Raw genomic sequence first — 20767 nt, 5'->3', positions numbered from 1 at the left:
AAGTCCATACTCACAACTTTAGAACTCTGTGTTCACATTTTTGAACTCTAGTAATAGTTTTTGAATTTTATATTCACAATTACAAAACTCTATGTTCACAATTTCATAACTCTATATTCACAATTTCAGATCATAATATTATGATCTAAAATTGTGAATATAGAGTTATGAAATTGTGAACATATAGTTTTAAAATTGTGAACATAAATCTGAATCCACTTTGCAACGTGAACCCAGGTCCATAGCATAATTTGCCGATAATAATATTAAAATCAAATGGTGTTGGGACTTAGGAGATAATCAAAATTCAAATTCAAATAATAATAATAATTAGGGATAAGGGTCAAATAGACCCTCCAACTATATACCAAAGTTCAATTAGACCCTTGAACTTAAAAAACTTTCAATTAAACCCTTAAACATATTAAACTTGTGCAATTAACATATTTAAGAGGTTATCAAAAGGTAACCTATTAACTTTGCATACATGGCATCTTAGGTGGAATAATGGAATTCTATTTAAAAATTTAAAAAATTATATATTTTTTATAAAACTAATTAAAAAAATAGTTATGAACCTACGAATTATATACGGTCTAATTAAAAAAATTAGTTAAAAAACTAATTATATATATTTTTAACCTACCAATGAAGCCATGGCAGCCAAGCTGCCATGGACGATTGCCAAGGCAGCTTGGCTGCAATGTGTTTTTTTTTAATTAAAAAAAAAAAAAAAAAAAAAACAGCCACGGCAGCTTGGCTGCCATGGACAAGACGCAGCCAAGCTGCCCTGGACGATTGTCATGGCAGCTTGGCTGCCATGTTTTTTTGTTTTTTTTTATTTTTTTTATAAATAAACATTATTATTTTAATATTTATAAAAATATAATTTTTAAAAAATGCTAATCTAAGTGGCATCTTATGTGGTATCTACGTGGCATATGACTTAGGAGTAACCTGTTATTATAGGTCAAATAGGTTAATTGCACAAATTTAACTAGTTTATGGGTCTAATTGAAGGTTTTTTAAGTTCGAGGGTCTAATTGAACTTTGGTATATAGTTGGAAGGTCTATTTGACCCTTATCCCTAATAATTATTATTACTGTTGCAAAAAAAAAAATAATAAATTAATTAATTAATTAAACATAACAATGATTAATGTTGGTAAATTACTAAATTGGATGAATATACAAAATATACCTATTCAACCATCATTATATTCGATACGTTTATTAGTCAGTGAAAAAAATTTAAAATTCTTATTTTCTCTTTAATTTACAAAAAGTCTGTAGCTAACTATCTGAAGGCGCACTATGAGTGAAGTTCACTTTGTATCCTAGCCGTTAAGGATCATAAAGTGTTAAACCAACTTAAATTGTCTATAACTGACCATCTTAAAGTGCAACACACCACATTGAGAAAGCAACATTGACTTTCATGTGTAAAGCCTAAATCCAACCAAATTAATGAAAATTTGATTATTTAACTTATAATCTCACAAATTGTGCCTTGATACAACATAGTACATGTTACACATTTGCTTCCAGCAGTACAACTGCCTCTCAAATGAACCATACTAGTAATTGACAATACCACCCCTGAGAATCTTACACCACAGTGCTACTACTGGTAACACATTTATTCTGTGCAGCAAACATGAAGCTGCTGCCATTAGTTCTTACAATGAAACAGGTTTTGCTTTACACTGGTTCAACACAACCTTACACATAATGCAGCTAATGTTCCAGCCACCGAAAACGTACGTACACAAAGATCACTCGAGCAAATTCATTCATTCATTCGTCAGCACAAGATCACAGACTGCTTCGAGCTTCTGTCGTGCTCGTTGTCTTGTTCACCTCAGGCATCTGCATTCCAGACAGATCGAAAGAAAGTATAGGTTAGAGTGTTGAAAAACAAAGGGTTATGTCTGTCTATAGGGTTCTGTTTATGAATAGGTGCTTAAATTATCAGTTATGTGTACTATGTTTCTTCATTAGAAACATATAATTATAGAAATACATTGTAGCCTTTTAGTATTATATACATTTTCTCATTCCTTGATTCTTCATCTTTGCTTCCGCCTAACTGGCAGGTGGTTGGTTGTTATTCCCTGCCCACCAGGCCTTTGGATCTTTAAAATTCAAGAGATCTTACCATCGAGAATAATGTAACTAATGTGCAATCTTAGGCATGTTACTAATAGGAGAAGCGGGTTGGATGGTTAGGGCACTGCTTAACTCACCATTTTGGGAACTGGCGTTTCTTGAAGGAAAATCGGAGGTGGTCACGGGGATGGATATCGAGAGTTGTGTTTTGTTTGATCCGTCGCTATCAAGGTTGGACCACGACTCCTTTGTTGCAGGCCACTCACTGAAGAAAGGACGCATAGACTGTTGCTCCTGCTTTACTGTCCCAGGGGAATTGATGTCGCTCCCGAATAAGCAATGCTGCTGTCGCTGTTTTGGAATTGTGGCATCAGCTATAGGCTCATACACACCGCCAGGCAGATGCACATTGGACGATGAGCTGCCCAATAACAGAGACTCGTTTTTCAGTTTCAACATGGGACTGGAGGAGACTTGGAATTGCACGGGAGGCCATGTGCTGTCGATACTGGACCCCATCCCCAGACTCCCCACACTCGCAGATGTTTCTGGCGGGAAATTGTGTTCATCCGCATTGGGATTCATTCCATGGGTATACCTGTGTTTCGAATGTCAAACAGAGATGTCGTGTTATCAAAACAATGCTGCTTACATATTTGGCACAAACCAATAGAAAAGAAACAGGTAAACACAGTATTCCACGTTGCATAAGAGAAACTCAAAAACATTAACGTGTCTAGTTAGGATGTGGTTCTTTGAATTAAGGATTCCGAGTCTTGCAGATTCACATCCAGTCAGAGTTCAGTTATTGTTTCTTAAAACGAAATGTCAATTTTCAGTAGCCAGAATCTAATTCTCAGAATCTTTAATTATGTAACTAATGATACTTTCTCACCTTCAAGAATCTACGCTGGATAGAAAATCTGAAACTTTCAGGATACAATCCATGAAGTTGAAGATCTGAATATGCCACAAATTGTCTGTAAACATACAGGCAAATTTGCAGCAAACTACTTACCATTTAACTTCATGGACTGCAAACCCGTTTCTTTTTGGATCCAATTTGGTCACCTTGTAACATCCCGGGTTAAACTGTTAATTAAATTCTTCTTTTTTTTTAAATATTAAATTTTATAGATGAAAGTAAAGGACTACGTTAGTCACGAGCCTTCAAAATATCAAGCGAAGTATCAATCTGCTGAGGGGCCACGTTTTCTTCTACTTCCCTTTTTATTCTTCCTTGTTTGTTCTTTCTTTTTGGGTTTTGTTCTAACCTTCTTGAACTTCGAAATTCATCAAAAGTATAAATAGAGAGTAACAACAAAGAAATAGAAGCATAAAAAGTTCCAAGTAATCATAACTCAGACTGATGTCTATGAACTAGTGGTCTAGTACCGGACTATTGGTGAGGAGAGGTAACTGGCTCAGTTCAGAAATTGCATAATCAGTGAAATAACATAATTAAAATTAATTTTTATTTGCAAAAATCAGATCAAAGATCTGTTTTTTTGTCGTTTTCAGAAGGTCACCAGACTCATCAAGTACAGATGACAAGAAGAGCATGCACATATATTGCACTAACTTGCAATAAAAGGACCGTGTGTAATGTGTTGTTCACAAAACGTGTGAAATCCCGGGTGCTACTTACTGAAAGGGATTATCAACCCAAATACTAACAAACTTCATTGAAGTCGCTTCCACACTTGCACCCCACGTTCACCTACCTACCTACCTATCCACCGCTAATTTGTTACAATAATTGCTTCGTTCCAAGCATACTATGCTCCCCTACCACCATCACTACTACTTTTGTTACTATCATCGCTTACTTTACTAGTTTATTTTTACTTATTACTATCTACCATTCTACCCTCACCCCGATCTACCTATCTCCATCATAACCTACTTATGATGGAAAACCAAAACTAGAAAACTTTTGAAAAACTGAATATGAGAAAATGGAACAAAACAGTTTTTCAATTAATCAGGCTCAATGTCCGTTGAATGTTTCCCATCCTGGAGAAGTGAACAATTTATGGCATCAATCATGATCAGAAACAATTCTATACTATTTAACTACAACATAAAGCCTAAATGGCCTTTAGTTTTAAAACACCCTCCTAACTGAAGGTGTTTGATTTCACTTCTTTGTTTTCTGAAAAATGATTTTCTTGTTCTTTGCTCCAAGGCTCCAAAGATAGAACACAGTTTAGTTTCGTAACATAATGACTAGGACCAAAGTTATGATCATAAAGTATAAAATTAAGCAAACTGCAAAACGTCATTATCAAAGATAATATAGCAACAAGATGAGTAAGTGTTTTAAGTTTCAACGAAATAATCCAAAAAAATTTGTTTAAGAAAATAGTAAAAAAATAAAAGATGCAACGCAAAGGAATGGAAGGAAGGGATGTACCAGAAGTCCTTGTTGTCTCTCCCGTAAGAAGCAGATTCCATCTGCAACTTAGTTGCAGTTGCGGGGCTTCCATAACATAGACCTTCTGAATTGGCGATTGAATATAATGGCATGTTTTGGAAGCTTCGATCAGTACTTTGAAAACTTCCACTCGTAACACTGCTCCCAGAAGTAACGTGTGACATGGCAGTCGACAATGGTTGGGAAGCAGATTGAGATTCCACAGGCTTTCTTGAACGGTTGCGGCCACGGTGCATGTGGCGCTCACAGTATTTGGAGTCGGGATATGCATCTTTAGAGCACCTCCACTTCTTCCCATCTGTTCTTCGGCATCTTCCTGGCTCAGGATCAAATTTCTTCCCATAATAGGAACAGTACCCCACTGGAAATGGAAACAAACACTTAAACAGCATAATACCCCAATCTCCCAAACTAGCACCCCACTCAGCAAATTGCAAGGAACAAATAAAGAAAGCCTTTATTATCAACTATTCCATATATTCTGGCAACTCTTCAGTTAAGCCTTTATAACTATCACTACAGAAATTGAAGATTCCAACCTCAAATTAGACTAGCTATCATAGTATCATCTAAGACAGAATAAATGCCCTTTATCTTATATGCCATAAATGTCTCTCCTAAAATCCCCATTGTCTAAAAAAATTCTCAAAGAGCCATGTTGAGATAAACGAGAACAAGAATCCAAAACAATGACAGAAAATAAAGAAATAAGATTTCCACGGTTAAGCAATGTGCCTACATCCAACACCTATCAACCTCCAATATAAATGTCTCTCCTAAAATCCCCATTGTCTAAAACAAATCTCAAAGAACGGTGTTGAAATAAACGAGAACAAGAATCCAAAACAATGACAGAAAATAAAGAAATAAGATTTGCACAGTTCAGCAATGCACCTACGTCCAACACCTATCATCCTCCAATATAAATGTCTCTCCTAAAATCCCCATTGTCTAAAACAAAGCTCAAAGAACCGTGTTGAGATAAACAAGAACAAGAATCCAAAACAATGAAAAAAAAATAGAGAAATAAGATTTACACGGTTCAGTAATGTGCCTACGTCCAACACCTATCATCCTCCAATATAGATGTCTCTCCTAAAATCCCCATGGTCAAAAACAAATCTCAAAGAGCTACTTTGAGATAAACAATAACAAGAATCGAAAATAATAATAGTAAATAAAGAAGACAAGATTTGAGTGGTTCGGCAATGTGTCATAGTCCAACCTCTATCTATCATCTCCTATTACATAAGAGACATATATACTACAAAATAGAAAAAAAGCCTATCTACTAGATAACTAAAAAGAGCAAGAACTATCTTCAAATTAAGAAAAGAGTGAGAGAGGGACCATACAGGTGGGATGATGGAAGAACCGAGAGGAGAGAGCATCGAAGCTCCGGCGAATGGGGACAACCAGGTCAGGAGGCACGGGTACACCCGCCACCAGATACTTGTATATCATAGCTTGGTGCTCCAGTTCCTGCCACTGCACCGCCGTGAACGGCGGCCGGAAACCATACCCATACCCCACCCCGCCGCCCGACACCGATGTCGAAGTCCCGCTCATTTCCCACCCGCCCACCAAGAAAAAAATCCGAACTTTATCCCTTTCTCCTTTCCACTTCACACCAAAAAGCTGCAAGAAAAGAGATAAACAAGATATCAGTCGTCAACACACAGGAATAGATACTGATAGATAATAACTGTATGTATGGGGAGAGAGCGCAAAAGCGTGTCTGTGTGAAGGATTGTTGGGTATATTACTCGCTACTACCTAAGAGGGGGACAGATCTAGGGTTTAGACAAACATGGAAGGGGGAGCAGAGAGAAAAAGCTGGGTGGAAAGTGAAAGTGAAAGAGAAAGAGAAAGAGATTTTAACTATGGTGTGAGAGAGAGAATGATAGTTATTATAGTCCCCTCCTAGCTCTCTTTAGTGTGATTATTACCTAGTACTTCCATCACTTAAGTAATAAGACATAAAAAGATTGCATTTTTACAAGGAAGCAGGTCACAGAGAGTGAGAGCAGTGTGGTTGGGGATGAAATGAAACAAAGAAAATCAAGAATCATGAAGAAATGTTTGACTTTTGGAGTTAGGTGGGTGATGAAGGGGGAGTTAATGAGGATTAAGGTTGTCGTAATCAAGAATTTAAGGCGTTTGGATTGTGTTGAGGTTAAGGGGAGCATTGGGACATGGGAATGATGAGGTGAGGGAGTGGGGGGACGCCTTGGGGGTGTAAATCATGTCTTTTGTGGTCCATTGATGTAACACCTCTGCTCAATGCTCATCTCTCAAAAATGGCTTCTGCTCTTGTGATTGCAGCCCCCCCTTGTCCTTACGGCTCAACAATAATTAACCCAACAAGGAAGAAATGATTGCAAACTAAATGGTGGGATTTGGATCAATTTTTTAGTTTTGTGTATGACAAATGTAATTCATGAGTAATGGTGATGGACAAACTTGTCTATCAAGAATGTGAGAATTATTATTACATATAGTATAAAGTTCGACGGATATTGAAAATATTAAATATTATATGAACAAATGATCGAGAAGTCGACAAAATCGAATTTAGTCTTTAACGGCGATCATTTTGACTTTATAATATTTTGTTGATCCATCCACCAGATTTACAAAGTCAATACAACTAGAGTTGGTGTAGTATCTATACTAGTAATGGGGAGGGTGATTTTTTCTTTGTTTTTACTCCTGCAAAATCAACATTTTTGTGGAGTCCACCAGCTTGGAGAAGAAAACAAAGCAAATGGGGCAAGATCCCGTGGCAAGGCGCGTGAAAGAGTGTGTTTTTTTTTGTCAGCTTCTGTTTTTCTTTTGTTTTCTTTTTTCTCTTTCATATTTTATTCTCTCTCCTACATGTATTTGAAAAAAACAAATCAACAAAAAACTCATGCTAATACGGATATGATGCTGTTACATCTAATTGTCTAAGATAATCATAGTATTACTTTGTCAATTCAATGGCATGTTAGGATGAATTTGTTAAGGTAGCTAAGTCTACACAAGGACTTTAATTGAAGCACCTACACAATAGCTTCATTAGCTTGGAGTTGGGTGGCCTACCAGCCCCTTTATCTCAGCATTATGTTGGCCTTAATCATGCACTTAAAACTCTTTAATCTAATTAATTGGTTGATGATACATAGATTCCTCTAATCTCTCATGCATTCTTGGTGTCAATTGCCTCCCATCCCATTTATATATTGGATATTGTATAAATGTATAACCACACACTTGGCCCTTAGCTATTTCATCTCTGCAGACTATAATGTTCTTTTCCAATCCCTATGGGTGGTGGAGGAGACATACATTATGTGTAGTGTACAAGAGTTCGGCATCCTAAATAGTGCTTTCGCACCCCACACCGACATCTTAATAAAAATATTAATGATAGGCATTTAAGTTCAAAAAAATAAAAAGTACATTCTAAAAGAGTAATAAAAAATTGGTAAATCAATATGAATTGTATAACTATATATCTTTCAATCATTAAAAACACATGAATAAAAAACATAAGACAATGTGAAATATTCATGTCCTCACATAAATAGTTTAGTTGGTTCTTAGGTGACAGATTACTTGTCATGTTTTCACTATTTTGTGGGATAACTCTTTATGAGATCATTTCACCTAAGGGTTGATTCACTGTGATTTAACGGTTTGTGATTCCTGTGGGGCCTCAGGGTGAGGAATTACACCCAAGGTAGGTATCCAGATGTGCAGCTCTAGGATGACATATCCAATAAAAGAAGGATGTTTGACACTCTTGCTTGTTTCCACCGACATATATTAAATATACACTCTGTAACTAACATTCTACTCTACAATAATCTTATATAAGTGAAAATAATTGCAGAAAGAGATAGGTGTTGAAGTTGATGTTTAATTTGTTTAATCCATGATTAGCAGCTAGCCTGCAATTTCATTCAACAACATTATATTGTGATGAAACTGGAATGGCGATAGATCTTGTTTTCCCAGAAAGCAGTAGTACGTGCAGTGATGCCAATAATTTCAGCGTGCTTGAAAGCATTATTCATATATGCAACTGAAAACCACAACTCCATGAATGAATAATTGAAAACCTTGATCCATCCAGGTCGGTCCAATCAAGCATGCAACAACACCTCCATTGACATGACATAAAGCTAGCTTCATCTACTTCAAGCTTCTCTGTCATCTCTCTTGTATAGTACTGTTCTCAATTTTCATGCAACACAATTCCACGCAACGGCTTGACACGTACCATACGTGTTTTAGAGATCTTTGATTATAATCTAAAGTACAATAATTTTTTGATAATAGACTTTTTAATCAAGACCAATTATATATGCAAATTAAGGATTGAAGCCTCCACCTTATCTTCTACGAATGAAGAACAGTGAAGATTCCTTTGATCAAACAGTAGTTAATGCCCACACACGGCTACAGTACTCTCTCTTTCAAATTCTATAGTGCTCCATACTTTTCCGCAGGTAGAGCTTTAAGAATGCATACTGTTTTCTTAAATTATGCAACTTTTTTCCCAAAGCTCGCTTCAAAAAAGCACAGTAAAAAAGGGTGCAGGCAAAAAAACAAAAGATGCTACTGAAAATGGTTTCAAGTTTGAATTACCGTGGTAATTGACTTTTTTACATTTCAAACGGTCAATTTATCTCATTATAATCATTTGCCGAATAGGATAGTAAGGCAGCCTTTGTCCAAAACGTACAATTGAAGACTTAACTGTAAACTTTTTAGTAAGAACAACTTCAATAAGAGTTTTTTTTTAATGGGTTTTACGGATTTTTATGCTTTGGTGGAGGTGAAAGGAAATCAGAGAAATCTTTTTAAGAGCATCCTTATCAGTGAGTGTTTTCGCGGTAATTGAGGAGTTTTTGTAAGTGTGATTAGGAAAGAGAATGTGGGAAAAAAAAATAAAAAAGAAAAAGAAAAAAGAAAACAAAACTAAATCTGACATTAAACATAAAAAAGAATAAAAAAAAATATAAAAGGTGTATAACAGTCAGAGTGAACTCATCCCTTATAAACTATCTCCTACATCAGTTTTGAAGATATTCACAAGTTCATTCTCTGCCATTATTTATCTATTCTCCATTGATGGAGATGCTCTAACTCTAACAAAACCAAAGTTTTGATGTGGGGTCCACCATAGGAAAACAAGAGTTGTCACGTGGGGTGCACTGGACGCGCTACCTAAGTACGTAAATGTAACATTTTTTCTCCTCTTCACTCTTCACTCTTCACTCTCTTTCATACTTCTTGGCATGAAAAAAAAATAAAAATAAAAATAAAAATAAAAATTCTTGGCATGAAAAGAAAAAAGAAAAAGAAAAAAAACATCCAAAAAAGTTAACTCTAGCTTGGAGATAGTCTAATGGTACGTGTATTCAATCAAGACTTTTAAAATAATGAATTTTAAATGACTTTTGTACGAGTCTATAAAAATTCGTAGGACAAACATTTATAGACTTTTAAAAACTTTTTCTTAAAAGTCTATGAAAGTCATTAAAACTCTAAATTGATTACACTATACACCCTCACAAACATTCTATAACTTCTATTAATAGATTATTTATAATTTTCTTACCAAAATATATTTTATAAATCATAAATAAATTAATGCATTGTAAAAAAAATAAAAAAATAAATATTGATTATCACAAAAATAGAGTGTATTATACATTTAAAAAAAAATTGATTGAACACCCCTAAAAAAAATATAAAAAAAATGCTACGGAGTATTAAAGTTTATTCCATAAAAGAGGTATGACCTCATTGAACCAATCTTTATACATCAAAAGATTCTTTTTTCTTTTAAAAAGGTATTTAAAAAATTACGGAGTAGTACTCTATGATTTATTATGTCAAATTAAATATTCCTAAAAGTAATGGCTTTTCATCGTCATAACACTACTAAGAATCCACATTACAATAATTGATGTTGATTTTATTAGTATATATGCGATTTTTTTTGTTTATGTTTTTTTTTTTTTGTCGATTCTAAAATATCATTTATAGACCAATAATACTTTACATACTCATTTAATGCATGCACAATTTACTTTGTTTAACATACTTCATAGTTAAGCATACTAGGTTTGAGTGTATTGTGAAAATTGAGTTTAATTTATTTTTATATCATTAATTAATATGGCAAATAAAATTAAATATTTTTAAATTATATTATCAGTTTTATTAAAAACAATAGGCTAAGCTTACAAGTTATATACTCCGTACAGTGTTAAAAAAAAAAAGAGTAAATAAAGAACAAGTTGATTAATTTTCAAATTATATATGAGATTACTCCAATGATAATAAGACTTCATGTGAGAAGTGTGAATAATTACTAATCATTAATCTCTGATGGAGACGGGGAACTCCACTAATTATTAATCTAATATATCTAACGATTGTAAAATAAACAAAAATAAGAGAGGAAACAAAAGACATGATCAATTTCATAATATTGAAATTTTTAAAGTTTGTAATAGTTTATAAAATTGACCCGTCATTTTTGTTCTTTTTTTTTTTTAACCGTTGATCCTTCAAGATGGAAGGTTCAAATTAATCCTCACTTTTCAAGTTTTCATGAGAAGCCTTGTTTTCATTTTATCACGATTATGTGTGTGTGTGTATGTAGCTCAAATAAAACAAAGGGTGCTGAATATCTAAAAAAAAAAATAAAAAATGAAACAAAGTCAATAATGGGTGCTTGGAAATTTAATTTTAAAAGCCAACTTTTTTCAAAATTGGCAAACCCATGAAACCCATTGACAAAAAGAGATTCACCTTTTATAGACAAAAATAATAATAATAATTAATAATATGTAAATAAATATAAATATAAATATTAAAAAATAAAAAAGAAAGATCATTATATTTTGGAAGACTCCTCAAATTTGCAGATTTGCAGGCAGGTCAGCAACCATCAGGCCCATTACTATTCAACGGTTATATCATTCATATAGTAACATATATATCAAACAATTCATATATTCTTACCTATCATTCTCTTTTTTCTCTGGGTAGAAATAAAATCAATGTAATAAAAATTCATTAGAAATCCTTATTAAAGTATTTCAAATGGTACTTATTTTTTATTTAAATTTTAAAATAAATTTACAAGTTCGTTAAACATTATCGTGACTCGATCAATAATTTTATAAGTCTATCAAAATATTATTGTCAATCGATCAACTCACTACTTTATTATGTTTATATTATAGGTACATAATTATTGAAACAATATTTATAAAAAGATATATTAGTGTATCATTTAAAAAAGTTCAATGATATATATATATATATATATATATATATATATATATATATATATATATATGTAGCATGGGAAAAAAATGATCCTAAAACATTCTAAGAACTTTTAGTGAGTTTATTAGAGGGAACATGTTTTACCCGCATAAATATTTTCGTGAGAGCTTTTATGCACCATAGATTTGTACCTTACCTATTTTAAGTAGTGAAGTACTTTGTTTCTCAATGTTACTTATAATGAAAACAATATTCAATTATAGAATTATATGAACTTTGCTAAAATGAATAAAAATATTTCAAAAAGTTTTACTATATTTTGATATGATGATATATTACCATTAGTTAATTCATAAACACATACTTTTTTGGGTACTACGAGCTGAGAATATATGCGTACTCATTTAAAAGGTCAATAACATCATGACATCACATCAATGTTAAATGAAATTTATTATCTAATATATTTATTGTAATTCTTACTACGGAGTGTTTAATATACCATGAAATTTATTATAGAAAATGTATCAATAAAGGGCCTGAAAGGTTATGACAAATATCCGTGTTTAGGTGTCTGATACTATAATTTTAAGGAATATTACATTATGTTGTACCAAACATCTGAGACCTTTGTGGCTCTCTATGAGAAATGTTACATGATCAAAACTCAATAGTGGAATTTTATGAACCCAGGGGCGAGTGTGGACCGTACGCTGCAGAATTTTGAAGCAATATGACAAAAAAGATAACGGAAAATCAAAAAATGGGAAATACAAAATTGTAGAAATATTTGAGTGTTTTCAGCTTTGGGTTTGGGCCCACGTCTTCCTGGTCGTAAAAGCCAAACCAACGTGCCCAGCCACCCACAAGAAGTTTTCAAAACAAGATGGCGATGACAATATTAAAAACCGTCGCGGCAGCCTGCCACGTCGCCCTGGGTTTACGGAGGTCCGCCTACGTCCTTCTTGCGATTCGGATTCCCCTTAACATTAATCCCTCCCATTTTACTCCGCTTACATTAGACGTTAAAGTAGGTCGAAACTCGCAGGCTAACTCACACTCATTACGTTGTGACAGGCAATACGTCGGGCTAAAGGTAAACTTGCGGGTCAAGTCTTATTTAAATTTTTTTTTTTTAAACTCTGGACATAGTGTTGTATCGAAACTACAGTGTATCTAAAATGAAATTGTCTCACATATTTGGGCGTATATTGTCCAATGAAACTGTAGTTATATCGAAACGATATATAGTTGTGTTGTAACGAAGCTACAGTGAATATAAAATGAAATTGAATAACATTTTCACATATTTGAGTGTATATTGTCCAACGAAACTGTAGTTATATCAAAATGATATTGTGGTTGTGTTGTAATGAAACTACAATGTATATAAAATGAAACTGAAAAACAGTTTCACATATTGGGTGTATATTGTCCAATGAAACCGTAGTTAATTAGAATTATAATTTAATGGTGGTAATCAGACTACAGTGTATATAAAATGAAATTCAATAACATGTTTCACTGTAATAACACTATTGTATATATAATATCAAATGAAATTATTGTTGTAACAAAATAAAACTATAGTTGTGTTGAAATTAAACTACAATGTAAAAAATAAAAAATTCCTTGATATAAAATTTTTTTTTTAAATAAAATTTTATTTTATAAATATGTTTATAGAAAAATGTATTATACTTATTTATGTGTTCTATAGTGGAAGAAGAACCCAGAGATCAAATTGATCTGTCCATTTTCTCTGGCAATCTTCGGCGTGATGACCGTGACAATGCTCGTGACTGCTGGAAACTATATGATGGAAACAATTTCAGGGTTCGCAGCAGGAGTTTTTGCTTCGACAAATCAAAGGTTCTTATAGTTTCTTTTGCAAGTGTTCTGTGCTTCTTCGTGGAAATATTTTTCATCTTGCTTGGGCATTGCCTTGTAGATTCCTGCTGGTAAGCATACCAGGGATCTTGGTGCAGTAGGTAGCTTGTTAGTTATTATTGTCTGGTCACATTTTTTATATTAATGATGTCTTGAAAGTTTTCATAATGAATCCATGGTTAATTCTATTTTAATATTGTTCTATTCCAGGTTGCTTCAGAGAAAGGGCTATTCTCTTTGATTGTAAATCTGCGGTAAGTTGATTCAATTGATGTTATCAGTTTTGTGAATCATTTATGTTTCTTCAAAAGCTGATATTTTTCTTCTTACAGGTGCCTGGATCAACACACTACAGCATGGTTTTCTATCTTATCACAAAAGCTCTATTACCTGGTTCTCTCTTACAACGATTTGTTGATGGGATGATGAGTTTCGTAATAGTAGACTAAAACTAATCTCATCAGTACTGCTCTTTGTTCACCTTGCTATTTGTGAGTTTAGTTGGTCAGTTGCTCTGGTACTAGGAATTCTCTAACTAGGCTTTTATTTTTTACTATGCATGCCAATGTAAGACACTGATCCATTAACATACTACTTTACACATATTTAACTTAAATACACTGAAAACATAATAAATTTCTCCTTTATGTTTGTATAATTGTGTTTAAATAGAAATGTGTTCTGCTTTGGTTAAATATATAAACTAGTGTAATGATTTATTTAATAATAATAATAATAATAATAATTATCATTATTATTTAAAAATTAAAATAACTCGTGGGCCGGCACGTGGGGCCCGCTAACCCATAGGGTGGGTTAGAGTCACCTAAATCCTAGTCCATGGGCCTTGCAGCCACCCGCAAAAAATCAAGAACGTTAGTAAGGCAAGAAACACACGAAGGAGTTTAATAAAGTTTTGTAGGGAACTTGGTTTGCTTGAATTTGTAGATGGTTACAAATGAGTCCCATGAGGAATATTTATAGTCATTCTACCTCCACAATGGATGGTAGAGATTTACTTAATCTAATGGCTAATAATTTAGGTTTATAACTTTCTCTAAATCTCTAAACAAACTAAGGGTCCTCTAATGTTCTAGAATATTCTATATATCTCTACTACCCCTAGTGTTATGTGTATGCTTCTAGAATATTCTACCAACTATGGGATGTTATATATAAGTGCTAGAAAAGTCTAGAAATATGTAGCAAACCTTTAAAATGTGTTGCAAAGTTCTACAAGCGTTACATCCTTCACCACCCAATTTGGCGACGCCCTTGTCGCCTTGTATGCCTCTAGTCAGTCTTAGAATTGTCACATGTCCACAAGTACTCTTTGTGTTCCCATGTTGCCTCGTACTTAAGTAGCCCCTCTGACGTGAAAACATTTTCTATGTTTTGGTAGACAGACTTAGTCACGAGAGGTGGTGCTCGTTTTGATAACCTTCGACGGGGAAGTATTTTGTTTAAAATTATGAAGTTTATAGTGTGAATTTAAAGTATTGATTTTATAAAGTTGTAATCAACTAACATGGTTTCTAATTATGCGAAAAGAAAAAATAAATTCGAAACCATTAAAAATACCGTTTATATGAATGAATTACGAAACAATATTATTAATGTCAACGTTGATTAATGATATAATAACAATTGGGGTTAACTCAAAGCAAGCAACTTCATGGGACTTGGGTATTGGGCCTATCAAGCTCATCAACATATTTAATTTGCAAATTAATACTAATTGTTACGAAGTCATTAGTTACTACAACTAAGAAACTCGAAATAACTAGCAAACATAGGGTTGAGTCTAACTAATTCACTTGGGCACTGCTTTTATGCTTGTATTCTATATAAAAACTTCAATTTACAATAACGTCTACCTTCGCTATTCAAAAATACACTATAAGTGGAACTTGATGTGTGACCATAATCAACAAAATACTGCAAAGAGATAAACCAGTCTAAATTATTTATAACTAGCTGACTCGAAAAAAAAATTGATAAACACTCATACGAAAAATCAAACATGAAACTTTGCAATTATCTGCCAAATGTCCAACCAAATTAAAGCTTTTGTACTTTCTATTTAAATTTCATGTTATTTCTTTGTTCTTATCGCAAGTAATTAATACTATTAAGGTCAACAAAAATTATATGATTAGAATAGTCATAACGTTTCAATGTCACTATTACCGCTTTTATTACTCTCTCATTTATAAATGTGCTAAAATATATTGTCGTGTTTATTAAATTTTATTTTTTTTTGCTTTATGATGTAATATTTCACTGCCGATTATAACTTATATATAGTACTAGCTCTAGTTAATTTACCCAAATACCCCATAGTAAAAATAATAATAACAACATAAACTGGCCACCCAACAATCTACTCTTGTTTTAGTAGTGGTAGTTACAACTTACAATAGTTGAATCAATAAGCAATCTACACGACCAGCAGTCCAACGTTTTCAATTTTATATATTCGAATTTGATATATGTGTAGTGTAATTTTCAAATTGTTAGAATATATTGCGTGTAAGATCATAGTATTGCATCATACTGTCCATAAAATAAAGGAAAACTTACATTTTTATCTTCCAATTATATATGCATTACAGACTTAGTTTATGAATTATATGCATGATACTTTTTAACCCTTAAGTTATGTGCGGAGTAATAATTTTAGTACATAAAAGACAAATCAACCACTTCATTAAGGGATGACAAATTGGTGGTATAAATAGTTTATAAAAAAAAAAAATTAAAATCGCCACTTTACATATAAATTAGGGGTTAAAGTTGGTCACATATATAACTCATGACTGAGTTTGTACCACGAGTATAAATGAATGACTAAAAATATAATATTTTCTAAAATAAATATATTTTATTTTATTCTAAATAAATATTCTCAAATTTTTAAGTTCTAGAAAAAATAATTTAAGATGTCGGAGAATATAAAATAAAATCAACAACGTCATAACAATCGGACAAAAACATTTTATTAAGTTATACCTAAACGGTTAACATTTTGTCTGATGATATTACTTTGATTGCTACATTATATCATGATAATTTATTTATACCTGTAACATCTCATTTAGAAGAATCACATTTATCTCATCGCTTCATCGCTTGAACACAAAATTCTTGTGTCTATAATATGTAATATATGAGGTCAGTTGCAGCTTGAGCAAGAAATCTTATAAATGTCAAAGAAAATACTGTTTAAAAGAAGTAAATAACTTTATACGGAAAAAAGAAGAAGGAATAACCCAAAAGCAAAAGTAATAAAAAGAAAAGGAAAAAAAAAAAAGAAGTAAAAAAGAGTCCAAGAGAGACGAGACAGACAACGTTTTCTTCCCTGCTTGGCCGAAGTCTCCATAGCCCACTCTCTTTTAATTTTTAAACGATAATCCCACGGCCCCCAGTTGGCCAGTTGTCTCGTCCCTTCTCCGCCGGACGCTTCTTCCTCTCGACTGCGACAGATCACGCCGCGCCTCTCTCTCCTGTCTTGCTATCTACCTGATGATGCGTATGCACTTCGACTTTAGTTTCAATTACGTACTTCTTATGTGTTTGTTGTATACGAATTCGTAGTCAAATACATGTGATGCACATCAGCATGCCAGATTGCCAATGCGTTGCTTGCTCGTAGTTCATCGCTTTTCTATGACTGACTTTTCGTGCCGTGTTTTCAGAATTTTGACGGAGGAGGAGGTGCTCGTAGAATTTCGGAATCGATCGGTGGCGATCGTGGAGTCAGGTCGGGGATTCTCGTCGCGCGAGGCGAATTTCGCGGAGTTTTGGGAGAATTTTCGGTGTTTTCGGTGAATCAGCTTTGGAAAATTAGCAGTCTCAGCTGGACGCTTAGCAAATCGTGTCGAGGATCCGTTTTATTATTGTTGGAAGTTGAGGTTTCGCGGCGGTAGCCATGGATCCATTTGTTTAAGCTTGGTTGGAACAGCGGAAGTGAAGATATTTGAGTCTGAACTTCCGGATTTTCGATAGTCTTTTGCTAGTCGTGTAGCTCTGACTCAAACGTTGGGGTCAAAGATATTTCAAGGACTATTGAACAATGTCCAAAGTGGTGTATGAAGGATGGATGGTGAGGTATGGGCGGAGGAAGATAGGTAGATCGTTCATCCATATGCGGTATTTTGTTCTAGAGACTCGATTGCTCGCTTACTACAAGCGGAAGCCTCAGGACAATGTGGTATGCTCCCAGAATTCCAAGCTTTTATGCTCGTGCTTTTCAACAATTTGGTAGAATTTAAAATCCAATAATTTTGCATACTAAGGTCAGTTGATAACAACTATGCAGTTTTATCAATAAGTTGATTGGATTTAAGTTAACATATTTTGAGATGTGTGAGATTAGAAATGGTTTCCGTATATGCTACCCCAATGAATTGGGATAAAAAGTGTGTAGTCTTATCAAGCACTTTAAACTTCAAAAGTCATTTTTTGGGTCTGTTTTGTTTTTTCTTGTTCTCCTTCTTCAGTGAAACAGTAAGTGGACTTTTCACTTTCTAGTTTAGAATTTAAAGTTGATTTCTGAAGTGCCTAGGAAGTATCCTGACAAAATGATCTGTTATGTCTCAATTATCAGGTCCCAATCAAGACACTTCTCATAGATGGCAATTGTCGAGTTGAGGACCGAGGCTTGAAGACTCATCATGGACATGTGAGCTATTCTTTTCTTATTTACTGCATCTTTGCATCAGTAGTCTTGCTGTAATAAACTTGTCTTATCTAATTATATATCTTTTCAATGTCAATTGTGCTGGGGAACATACACATCTTATTTGAACTGCATTTCTTTGATCTCCTACAAGTACAGTTTTGCCAACATAGAAAAAAGTAATTTTCGAGTGTCCATTTCTCTCGAATATAGCTTGGGGGTGGGTGTTTGCATATACTGATATAGATATAGTCCATGTCAAGTACTTGGTTTAGATCATGTCAGCACTGATTGTAGCCTACAGCAGTTTGGCTAGTATGTGTATGCTATATATCACCCTGGAATCATTTATCTTATTCTTCATCTTTGCAGATGGTCTATGTCTTGTCTGTTTACAACAAGAAAGAGAAGTACAACCGAATTACAGTATGTATTCTTCTTCTTTCTCCTATGTTATTCTTACTGAGAACAATCAATGACTACCAGTTTATGGTTTGTATACAACTAAGATAGTGGCAAACACTTTGTTGATTGAAGTAGGTTTAGTTATGGACTTTCTCTAAATTCCCTTCAGAGCCACCTTTCTTAGTTTGAGCACTGGACATTTGGCAGCAATTTACAGCATTGTTTTACATTCGGATGTTATTTTTGAAACATTGTTATGGTGCTCGAGTTTCTGCACAAGTGAATATGGCTAGTAATGTTAGTTATATGTACTGTTCCAGATGGCAGCTTTCAACATTCAGGAGGCCCTGATTTGGAAGGAAAAAATTGAGTCTGTGATTGATCAGGTTGTTTTCTTATCTGTTAAATTCTACTCCCTATTGTTTCATTTTTTTTTCCTTCTTCTCTGAAATTAGGTTTCTTGTTTTCTATGCGATCTTAACAAAAATTTGTTTGTTTTTGGTTTAAATTTTTTGTTTGTTTTTGTATCCATCATTGTATACCCACCATCTTCTATATACCAATATACTTTTCACTCTCTGTCCTGTTGAGCCAATTCTCTCTCAGCTATTTTCGGATACTCGACATATTCCATATTTGGAAAAGTTCACAACACCAAAATATTCAGATTACTTCATAATGATACTATGATTTCATCTGTAATTTGATGTGACATTTTCATCTACTTAATATCCCTTTCTCTCATTCTAACAATTATTTTAAAAATAAATTCCTACAAGTTCATTAATCCTTGTATTATTTCATTCTAACATTCATTTCCTTAACTCCTTTTTTTATTCAATTAGCTCAAACAACTTGGAATGGATGAAACACTTACTGTTTTCCTCTTTCATAAATATTTCCTGTGCCTTGATATAATCACCTGAGACTTATAATATGCTGATGGTTTGCAGCATCAAGACTCACAGACAACTAATGGTAACAAGTATGTCTCCTTTGAGTATAAATCTGGGGCAGATAATGGAAGGAATGGTTCCTCATCAGATCATGAAAGCCAGTAAGTATCATCCCTTTTCATTATCAATGGTGTGGACTTTACTATAGTATACAATTATTGATTTTAGTTCTTGTTTCTTTTTTCAACTCATCAATGAATAGGCTGGGGGAGCATTTCATTCTTAACCAACCATTTAGGATGGCTGATGTGTTTCTGTAGTAGAGATGTAAAAAAAACTGAAATTTACTGAAGAGAACATGACTCATTATAGAAAATATAAACCTAATCTGCATTGAAGTATTGAAATTTTGTATTAGGTCAATTTGAATATCATCCATCAAACCATCAAGATCATGATCAACCTTTTGAGGGAGGGGGAGGGGCTGAAGGTAATAACAATTAACAGTAAAGTCATTAACCAAATAACTAATGTGTATCTTGGTGCCTTGTTCTTTTCAGTTTAGGAACTTTATGCCTTTGATTCATAATAGGTTAATAGCATGGGTTCATACTCTATTTGTTAGTTATTTTCTCCACATATCCTAGAATTTTGATCTGACACTTTGATGTGTGTCCGAATCATAGCCAGTGTACAACTTTACTTTTTTTTTTTTAAAGTATTTTTTGTGTTTATGTCTTGTTTCAGCGTGTTTATGAGCTTTTATTTTTTTGGGTTGTTGGCACACATACAAGAAACTCTTTGGACTATATTGTTGTATTTTCTGCTCTGCTTTATCCCTTAAAGGCTGGCCAATTGAGTTAATGACTGCTTTTCAAATCTGACAACACCCCTGCCCCCCTCCCTTCCCTTTCCCCCTCTCTAGGTTCAGTGCTGCTGAAGAGGAAGATGAACCTAGTAGTCATAGCTTGTTGCGAAGAACAACAATTGGGAATGGTTGTTTGTGGTTTCCTTCTTGTCTTGACATTCCCCCCCCCCCCCCCCCCCCCCCCC

At 33.7% G+C, this 20767-nt stretch overlaps 2 protein-coding genes across 3 annotated transcripts in view; one reads left to right on the top strand and one right to left on the bottom strand.

Moving 5' to 3' along the window:
* Positions 1–1454: 1454 nt before the first annotated feature.
* Positions 1455–6608, bottom strand: LOC116023823 (growth-regulating factor 3-like). 2 transcript variants are annotated; one of them, XM_031264842.1, is made up of 5 exons: positions 6496–6608; positions 5902–6184; positions 4526–4907; positions 2247–2707; positions 1455–1869 (listed from the first exon to the last, which is right to left on the bottom strand). In XM_031264842.1, exons 2-5 carry the CDS (start codon positions 6113–6115, stop codon positions 1862–1864), a joined length of 1065 nt encoding a protein of 354 aa, XP_031120702.1. In that variant the 5' UTR covers positions 6116–6184; positions 6496–6608; the 3' UTR covers positions 1455–1861. The 2 variants fall into 2 exon arrangements, with proteins under 2 accessions (XP_031120702.1, XP_031120701.1); XM_031264841.1 differs by lacking the exon at positions 6496–6608 and having other exon boundaries at positions 5902–6476.
* Positions 6609–17080: 10472 nt separating this feature from the next.
* LOC116022313 (protein ENHANCED DISEASE RESISTANCE 2) overlaps positions 17081–20767 on the top strand; it is an 11615-nt gene continuing 7928 nt past the window's right edge. The window contains exons 1-7 of the mRNA XM_031262959.1: positions 17081–17264; positions 17431–17945; positions 18342–18416; positions 18786–18839; positions 19139–19204; positions 19772–19875; positions 20640–20710. Of these exons, the coding sequence (XP_031118819.1) occupies positions 17808–17945; positions 18342–18416; positions 18786–18839; positions 19139–19204; positions 19772–19875; positions 20640–20710 (508 nt within the window). The 5' untranslated portion in view covers positions 17081–17264; positions 17431–17807. The remainder of the gene's footprint in view (positions 17265–17430; positions 17946–18341; positions 18417–18785; positions 18840–19138; positions 19205–19771; positions 19876–20639; positions 20711–20767) is intronic.

Source organism: Ipomoea triloba, chromosome 6 (genome assembly GCF_003576645.1).
Source record: "Ipomoea triloba cultivar NCNSP0323 chromosome 6, ASM357664v1".
NCBI lineage: Eukaryota > Viridiplantae > Streptophyta > Magnoliopsida > Solanales > Convolvulaceae > Ipomoea > Ipomoea triloba.
Note: the sequence above shows the minus strand (reverse complement) of the source record. Positions and strands in the feature narration are given on the sequence as shown.

Coding starts and splice junctions, on each gene's coding strand:
- LOC116023823 (XM_031264842.1), bottom strand. CDS start 6,115: ATGAGCGGGACTTCGACATCGGTGTCGGGCGGCGGGGTGGGGTATGGG. Junction 4,908..5,901: donor GTTCTTCCATCATCCCACCT/GTATGGTCCCTC, acceptor TTCCATTTCCAG/TGGGGTACTGTTCCTATTAT. Junction 2,708..4,525: donor AGAGACAACAAGGACTTCTG/GTACATCCCTTC, acceptor TTCGAAACACAG/GTATACCCATGGAATGAATC.